Source organism: Anolis carolinensis, unplaced genomic scaffold, assembly GCF_035594765.1.
Source record: "Anolis carolinensis isolate JA03-04 unplaced genomic scaffold, rAnoCar3.1.pri scaffold_10, whole genome shotgun sequence".
Classification (NCBI taxonomy): Eukaryota; Metazoa; Chordata; class Lepidosauria; order Squamata; family Dactyloidae; genus Anolis; species Anolis carolinensis.
Genome location: NW_026943821.1, coordinates 15,882,108 through 15,891,676, shown reverse-complemented (window position 1 = coordinate 15,891,676; position 9,569 = coordinate 15,882,108). Strand labels below are relative to the sequence as shown.

At 39.7% G+C, this 9,569-nt stretch overlaps 1 protein-coding gene across 3 annotated transcripts in view; it reads left to right on the top strand.

Annotated features, from left to right (window-relative positions):
* The first annotated feature begins 3,475 nt into the window (after positions 1 to 3,475).
* fndc8 (fibronectin type III domain containing 8) overlaps positions 3,476 to 9,569 on the top strand; it is a 12,797-nt gene continuing 6,703 nt past the window's right edge. Inside the window, exons 1-2 of one of the 3 annotated variants that reach the window (XM_062962613.1) lie at positions 3,476 to 3,523; positions 5,429 to 5,543. In XM_062962613.1, the coding sequence (XP_062818683.1) occupies positions 5,541 to 5,543 (3 nt within the window). In that variant the 5' untranslated portion in view covers positions 3,476 to 3,523; positions 5,429 to 5,540. The other 2 variants (XM_008120925.2, XM_062962614.1) reach the window with 2 other exon arrangements.

Genomic DNA, 9,569 nt, shown 5'->3' with positions numbered 1-9,569 from the left:
TAGGTGCCTCCTAGGTCAAGTGGCTGGCATGACTGCACGCAGCACCGTTACCTTCCCGCCAAAGCAGTACCTATTGATCTACTCACATTTGCATGTTTCGAACGGCTAGGTTGGCAGAAGCTAGGGCTAACAACGGGAGCTCACCCCATCCTATGGATCCGAACCACCAGCCTTCCAGTCAGCAAATTCTGCAGCTTAGCCATGCCACCGCAACCCCCAGCAAAAGTATAATAATCAACAATTCATTCTATGAGCCAAGACAAATGTATGGAGCCACCTTGGATGCAAAATTAGTTTGTATTAAATGAACATGCCCTCTAACGTTTCACAAATGAACCTGGGCTCATGAAGCAGTAGAATGTGGTCAACATAGCAAATGTTAGGAGTGAAGAACACACAAACCATGTGAAAAAGTGACATGACAGAGGATTAATCAGGGCTGTTTCTGCCATATTGGGACAGTTGGAGAGAACGTCTCCCATATCCAAAGTGGTTTGGACATATTCTTTGCTAAAAAGGGTGAAAGGTACAAGTGGTGAAGACAATGTTATGCCGCTTCCAGACGGGGTAAAATCCGTGCAAAAGTAGATTTTTAAAAACCCATTTCTGTGTGGGGTTCTGCCCCCATAAGCTGCCCAAAACCCAGCCACTGGACCCTGGAGTTTCATAGGACAGACTGTCCTGAGCTGTCAACTGTCTATCCTTGTCTTGACCTTTCTCTAAGAAGTGGGAAGTAACTCTAGCTTTGCTGAGGAAGTAGTGCACTTCGGAAGCTGTCAAGAATTTCAAATGCCTTGGACTGAATGGCTTTCGTCAGATGCTGCCCTTCAGGGATCATATTTCTGTCTTTTTTTAAAAAAAAAAATCTTATCAACAAAGCCTAATTCTTACTTTATTCCCTTGGCAGGTACTTTCCCTCTCTCAGTCATCGTCTATTTGAAACACACACAAACACACATACGGCTTTTAAAGCTGCAGTGGAAGTTTTCACTCAATTAAATTTCTTGGGGCCAAAATTCACAAATTAAACCCAGACAACTCTGAAGACTTCAGTTCCTCAGATCATTTTCTCTTGGACCAAGGTGGCTATTACTGGACCAAGAAATTCCAAAAAAGAAGTGCCAAACAAGAATTTGTTGAAAGTTTCAACTACAGCCATCACATTCACTGGGATTAGAGACATAGAATCCCATGAAAGGGAAAAACCACAAATAAGAAATTGCTATTTTTTACACCTCCTTGCAAATTTCTAGGTCTTCCAGCATAACTTTATGGTCAATTTCTCCTGGAAAATTAATAGAATTGCATTGCAGGACCAAGAGATTCCTAGAGAGGTATTCGCTCTAGCAAGTCCCAGGTCCTCCAGAATGACTAGATTAAATTGACCATAGAGGTGTTATTGAAAATTAGACCCCCAAAATATGAATTATGAGATGTGGCTCCATTGAGAAATATAACTAGCCACATGGTTATTTCTGATTGCCCTACAGTATATTTGTATATTTTAAATGGTAATGTTGATACTTTTATGTTAAGCCGCTTATAGTCCCCTTTGGGGAAGATAAAGCGGGATATAAATATGATGATGATGATGATGATGATGATGATGATGATGGGTCCATTTCTGGGCACCACCGTTCCTAGAAAGGTATTCGCTCTAGGAAGCCCCAGGTCCTCCAGAATGATCAGATTAAATTGATCATTGAGGTGTTATCGAAAATTAGTCCCCCAAATTATGAATTATGAGATGTGGCTCCATTGGGAAATATAACTAGCCACATGGTTATTTCTGATTGCCCTATAGTAATTTGTATATTTTAAATTGCTATGCTGATGCTTTTATGTTAAGATGCTTATAGTCCCCTTTGGGGGAGATAAAGCGGAGGATAAATATGATGATGATCATGATAATAATAATAATAATAATAATAATAATAATAATAATAATAATAATAATAATGGGTCCATTTCTGGGCACCACAATTCCTAGAGAGGTATTGGCTCTAGGAAGCCCCAGGTCCTCCAGAATGACTAAATTAACTATAGAGGTGTTATCGAAAATTAGACCCCCAAATTATGAATAATGTGATGTGGCTCCATTGAGAAATATAAATAGCCACATGGTTATTTCTTATTGCTATGCTGATGCTTTTATGTTAAGCCGCTTATAGTCCCCTTTGGGGGAGATAAAGCAGGGTATAAAGATGATGATGATGATGATGATGATGATGATGATGATGATGATGATGATGATGATGATGATGATAGGCCCATTTCTGGACACCACAATTTAAAAGAGGTATTGACTAGCTGGAAGGTGTCCAGAGGAAGGCAACTAAAATGATCAAAGGTCTGAAGTCCATGCCCTATGAGGGTCATCTTAGCTGGGTATGTTTAGCCTGCAGAGGAGAAAGTTGAGAGGAGACATGATTTAGGTTAGGTTTTCCCCTGACGTTAAGTCCAGTCATGTCTGACTCTGGGGGTTGGTGCTTATCTCCATTTCTAAGCCGAAGAGCCAGTGTTGTCCATAGACACCCCCAAGGTCATGTGGCTGGCATGACTGCATGGAGCGCTGTTACCTTCCCGCTGGAGCGGTACTTATTGATCTACTCACATTGGTATGTTTTCGAACTGCTAGGTTGGCAGGAGCTGGAGCTAACAGCAGCCGCTCACGCCGCTCCCAGGGTTTGAACCTAGGACCTTTCGGTCTCCAGCTCAGTGCTTTGACGCACTTCGCCACCGGGGCTCTGGAGACATGATAGCTATGTATAAATATGTGAAAGGATGCTGTAAGGAAGAGGGAGCAGGCTTGTTTTCTGCAGTCCTGTAAACTAGGACTTTGAGTAATGGGTTCAAATGACAGGAAAGAAGATTCCATCTCAACAATAGGAAGAACTTTCTGACTGTAAGAGCTATTCAGCAGTGGATCTCTCTGCCTCGAAGTGGGGTGGAAGCTCCTTCATTGGAAGCTTTTAAACAGTGGCTGGATGGCCATCTGTCAGGGATACTTTGATTGTGCTTTTCCTACATAGCAGGGCATTGGAATAGATGGCCCATGTGGTGTCTTCCAACTCTAGTATTCTATTATTTTGATAACAGCTGATATCTCATGTCCTGTATTGTAATTTGGGTTGTGCTAGAAATGCTATAGCTGCAACACAGTATTGTGAACTGAAAGCAGTGGTAGATGTTTTGGCTGCAGTTATTGTTTGTTGTCTGTTTGCCTTCCTGCTCAGTTTCAGGACTCATTCCAGTAAAGAAATAGCACAATAAAGGATGCCATTTCAGTTCTACCCTCCAATATCAGCTAAGGCGTGTGAATCTTTTTTATTTGTCTGTATTTTTTCCTGTGTGGATTTTATTTGCTCCCTTTTCTTAGGCTTCACCTTAGATGAGGCTTTCCCCATGTTGAGTTTATTTGGTCACAATGGGAGTGGCGGGATGACTGTGGCATCATGGGGGATAGGCAAATGGTGAGTTTTCTGAGCTTGACTGTTTCTGCTAATACTAAGTCATCCTATAGGTAAGCCAGCATTTGCTTCAAGGATTTGGAGGGAGAGTTGTGTTAGTTGGTGGAAATTCAAGAGCCAGGGAAAAGAAGACAGAATAATGTGATTCCCCAGCACTATGCCTTCCCTGCTTGTGGATTTACCTGAAATTTGATGTATGGTACAAAGTGACATTTAAAAAGTTAATAGTTCCCATTATATAAAGTTTTAAATGTAATTGGTTATTTCTCTTTACCAGGTTAATCCATTAACTAATTGTATGATTTGTTATAATGTTTGTCACTTTTTCATTATTTTGGAAGGGAGTTAGATCTGATTTTTTTTTCCTGTCAGGAGCGACTTGAGAAACTGCAAGTCACCTCTGGTGTGAGAGAACTGGCCCTCTGCAAAGATGTTGCCCAGGGGATGCTCCGATGTTTGATGTTTTACCATTCTGTGGGAGGCTTCTCTCATGTCCCCGCATGGGGAGCTAGAGCTGACAGATGGGAGCTCACCCCGCTCCTCAGATTTAAACCGCCAACCTTTTGGTCAGCAGTCCCACTGGCACAAGGGTTTAACCTATTGTGCCACCAGGGGCTCCCTTAGATCTGATTTAAAAAAGAGAACAATTTTTTAAAAAAACAAAAATTCCTCTAAAGTGCCTAAGAAATCACATTGAAAAGTAACCAGAAGATGTCACTTTGTAGCTCCAATAAACTGACTTTGGTCCTCCATGTAACATAGCTTTCGAAATGTAACTTCACTTGTCATCAAATAGCAACATGACAAGTAACTACATTGTTTGAAACTTTATAGTTTTGAGTCTTGTATAACATCTGTGTATACCACACAACACAGATAAACAATGTCAATGTAGTTATTTATTCAGTTTTCACTCTACCTTTCGTAGTCACACTCTGATGTTTATATAACTGAATTAATTATATATACGTTTTAAGGTTTGTATAATGTGTTTTAACAATGTTTTTAATGGATTTGTGTATATTGTTTTGTTTTTATGATTGCATTTTGGGCATTAAATTTTGCCAATTTTTGTAAGCCGCCCTGAGTCCCCTCGGGTGAGAAGGGCGAGGTATAAATGTTGTAAATAAATAAATAGGCACATATTTATCTGTGAAATGTCGTAGGGTATGACTGCAGTATAGAAAGAGTCCTCGGACCTCCGATTGAAAGGCATGTGCTCTTTAATTCTAATGACTGACTCAAAATAATAATAATAATAATAATAATAATAATAATTTTTCATGTCAGGAGCGACTTGAGAAACTGCAAGTCGCATCTGGTGTGAGAGAATTGGCCGTCTGCAAGGACGTTGCCCAGGGGATGCCTGGATATTTTTACCATCCTTGTGGGAGGCTTCTCTCATGTCCCCGCATAGAGCTGGAGCTGATAGAGGGAGCTCATCTCCCCGGGTTGGATTCGAACCTGGCAGCCTTCAGGTCAGCAACCCAACCTTCAATAATAATAATAACAACAACAACAACAACAACAACAACAACAACTTTTTTGTATCCCACCCTATCTCCCCGAGGGGACTCAGAGCAGCTTATAATAACACAATAACAGTACAAACCACTGTCAGCACTGAGTTCAGGAGGTCCCCCAAACTGTGGACTTGTATCCTCAGAAAGAGTGTAGCCTCATTGAGCACAGGTTGCCACCCTATACCCTGATCGTCCTCACGACTGACCAGGAGGACCTCTGTCTTGTCTGGATTTAGCTTCAGTTTGTTAGCCCGCACTGGTCCAATACCTGGGGAGCTTCCTTGGATTTGGGTGGAAATGAGTACTAGAGTTGTGTGTCCTCTGCATACAGATGACACCAAACTCCAAAACTCCGGATGACCTTACTCAGTAGTTTCATGTAGATGTGTGGCTATGTAATTCTAAGAATCGGATTCTCTTAATCTTGATAAACAGATGCAGCCTGGGCAAGAAGAGCAAGGAAGACTTCCATCACCAGTCATCACACCTGCAACCAACTTCATCCAGTCTCTTTCTCCTATTGGCATGATCTGACACTCTATAGAAAATGGTTGGTACAGTCCTCCACAGAGTGTGAAAGCTTTCAGTCATGACACATATATAACCTATGTCTCTAGAGCAGGGGTCCTCAAACTTTTTAAGTGGAGGGCCAGTTCACGGTCCCTCAGACTGTTTGGGGGCCGGATTGTGATGAAATAGTCCAAAATTAGGATTGTTGTTGATGTTTGCCTTCACGTCATTTCAGACTTAGGTTAACCCTACGTCTAAAGTTTAGGACAGAGGCCAGGTCAATGACCCATGGGCCTTAGTTTGGTGACGCCTAATCTAGACAATCTCATAAGACCATAGGTAAGCAAAGAGACCTCCAAAGACCATCTAGATGGTCTCATAAGACCATAGGTAAGGAAAGGGACCCTCAAAGGCCATCTAGATGATCTCATCAGGCCATCAGAAGACCATACATAAGAAAAGGGACCTCAAAGACCATCTAGATGACCTCATCAGGCCATCAGAAGACCATATATAAGGAAAGGGACCCTCAAAGACCATCTAGACAGTCTCATAGGACCATAGGTATGGAAAGTGACCTCCAAAAGCCATCTAGATGGTCTCATAAGGCCGTAGCTAAGCAAAGATACCTTCAAAGACCATCTAGATGATCTCATAAGATCATAGGTAAGCAAAGAGACCTCCAAAGACCAAGTAGACTTACATCAACCCTAAGTCTAATGTTTAGGACAGGGGCCAGGTCAATGACCTTGGAGGGCCGCATCCGGCCCACGGGCCTTAGTTTGGGGACCCCTGCTCTAGAGAGTCCACCGAAAAATGAGGCAAACGGAGGTGGCTGTCTCAAGTGTCAGATCCCAAGTGCTGTGACAAAAAGACTCCTATTCTCTTGGGTTGTCTTTTTACATTTATTTGATATCAGTCTGTCATGGATGCATGTTTTAAACTACTTGATATGGTGACATTGGCACATTACTCAGCTTGTTCATTTAATTTACTGTATATATTCGAGTATAAGCCTAGTTTTTCAGCCCTTTTTTAGGACTGAAAAAGCCCCCCTCGGCTTATACTCAAGTGAGGGTCCTGGCTGGCTTATACTCAAGTATATATGGTACATTTATTATTTTCCTCTATTTTTATTGGTATTATTACATTTATTATTTTACTCTATTATTATTGTTAGTACAATAGAGTCTCACTTATCCAACATAAACGGGCCGGCAGAATGTTGGATAAGTGAATATGTTGGATAATAAGGAGGCATTAAGGAAAAGCCTATTAAAGATCAAATTAGGTTATGATTTTACAAATGAAGCACCAAAACATCATGTTAGACAACAAATTAGGCAGAAAAAGTAGTTCAATACGCATTAATGCTATGTAGTAATTACTGTATTTATGAATTTAGCACCAAAATATCACGATATATTGAAAACATTGACTACAAAAATGCATTGGATAATCCAGAACGTTGGATAAGCAAGTGTTGGATAAGTGAGACTGTATTACATTTATTTTACTCTATTTTTATTATTAATAATACATTTATTATTTCACTCTGATATTATTATTACATGTATTATTTTACTCTATTATTATTAAAAGGATACATAAGCACATTTACATTGCAGAAGACGAGAATAATGATTTGATCAGAGTTGGACAGTTTTACCTTAAATTTGAGCTTTATGTAAATATTCACAAACATGTAACCTACCGATGCCTCGATTAATGTATTTTTATTGGTTTCTATTTTTATTTCTGAAATTTACTACGCTCGGTTTATACTTGAGTCAATGTTTTCCCAGTTTTCTTGTGAAAAAATTAGGAACCTCGGCTTATATTCGGGTCAGCTTATACCCGAGTATATACGGTATTTAGTTTTTGCAATTTGTTATTATGTACTTCCTGATGCTCATCTGTTTTCAGCAAAGATTCCCCATATATGCATGTATTGCTTGTGATTTGGGGCTAATCTATACTATAGAATTAATGAAGTCTGACACTACTTTACTTTCCATGGCTCAATGCTATGGAGTCCTGGGAATTGTCTTTAGCCATCTCTGCCAATGGGTGTCTCATCAAACTAGAAATCCCAGGATTCCAAAGCACTGAGCCATGTCAGCTAAAGTAGTGTCAAAATGCATTCATTCTTCAGTGCAGATACACCCTCAGTACTCCTTTGCTCTTATATGTATCAGAATTTTGAATTAATCACTTTGATTAATATAACAATTACTTTTCCAGTTATGAGATGGAACCATATAATTATACAGTCAGAAGGGATCCCTAAGGGCCATCTAATCCAAACCCAATCTGGTGCCAGAATCCATTATTGAAATATCTTGCATCAACCTCTGTATAGTAATTTCTATTTGTTTCTGTTTGCTACTACAGGTTGAGTATCTCTTCTCTGAAATACTTTGGACTAAAAGCGTTCCATATTTGGATACACACACACATTTGCAGTATATATTGGAATAGTTGTGTATACATATTGGGATATCTTGGAGGTGCAGCTTTCAGTGTTTGGAACACATTCTTGTTCTTAGTTCATACTAAGATATTTAGAGATGGGACCAAGTGTAAACATGAAATTTATTTTATTTTCCATATACTTTTTATTCACATAGCCTGAAAGTAATTTTATGTGCAATGTTCCTTTGAAGAATGCTGAAGGACTCTGACCTGTGGCTAGTATTAAACAAAGATAATAATAATAATAATAATAATAATAATAATAATAATAATAATAATAATAATAATAATAATAAACTTTATTTTTATATCCCGCCCCATCTCCCCGAAGGGACTCGGGGTGGCTCACAACAGGGACAAGCCCGAAAACAACAACATAAGACATTTGACCAAAAACATTCCAACGATTCACAAAATAAATAATAAATACATTAAAATCCAAGCAATAAAATCAGAGAATTAAAAACAAACCAGCGGGGACAGGTTTCATAAAGTGCTGTGTCATGGAAATGAGTGATAAAGTGCCGTACGCTTTTAAACAGAAAGAAGTATTCTAATGTCAGCTGTATTGGGCCTGTTCATTATCTGCCATTGTGGCAAGATCTGTACACAGAATAAGAGGGAGAAACTCAGGATTTTATCAAGCATGTTTGTTTTATGTGACCTCATTTGTTTTATGATTTGCTTTATTGTTGATTTATTTGTTTTTTGCTGTGTTTTTATATTGTCTGTTTTGCCTGGACTTGGCCCCATGTAAGCCGCCCCAAGACCTCTCGGGGAGATGGGACGTGGTATAAAAAGAAAATTATAATTATACTTATAATTATATTATTATTTTATTATGACACAGCAAACAAGATAGATATGCTGGATTTCATATCACAAAATCACAAGTCGAACACTTCCCAAGTGTCTAGGACTTGTGATGCATTTTCGGATGATGCGTGCAGATCCCAGTAGGGTGGCCTTTTGCAGTTGGCACATCGTAATTTTGTCAATGTCTATTGTTTCCAAATGCCGGTTGAGATATTTTGGCACGGCACCCAATGTACCGATCACCACCGGGACCACCTGTACTGGTTTCTGCCAGAGTCTTTGAAGTTCAATCTTGAGGTCCTGACAGCGGCTGAGTTTTTCCTGTTGTTTTTCACCAATGCGACTGTCACCTGGGATGGCGACATCAATGATCCAAACCTTTTTCTTTTCCACAACTGTGATGTCTGGTGTGTTGTGTTCCAGAACTTTGTCAGTCTGGATTCGGAAGTCCCACAGTATCTTTGTGTGCTCATTTTCCAATACTTTTGCAGGTTTGTGATCCCACCAATTATTTATTATTATTAGGTTTCCATCTCGAGCAGCGAACAGTATAGGGTTCTTCTAACCATGGGCTTGCCAGACTGAAAACTGGAAAAGGCTCCTGTGCCTTTGTGTTGATCTGATTTTGTATTTCTTGCTTGTTGTACAACAAATAACGATCAACACATGCGGATAGTCATTTTCTATACAGGGCTTCTTAAACTTTTTCCATTCAAGTCCCATATATGCCCAATAATTTTTACATGGTTGTTGTGTGTTTTTCAGGCTGTATGGC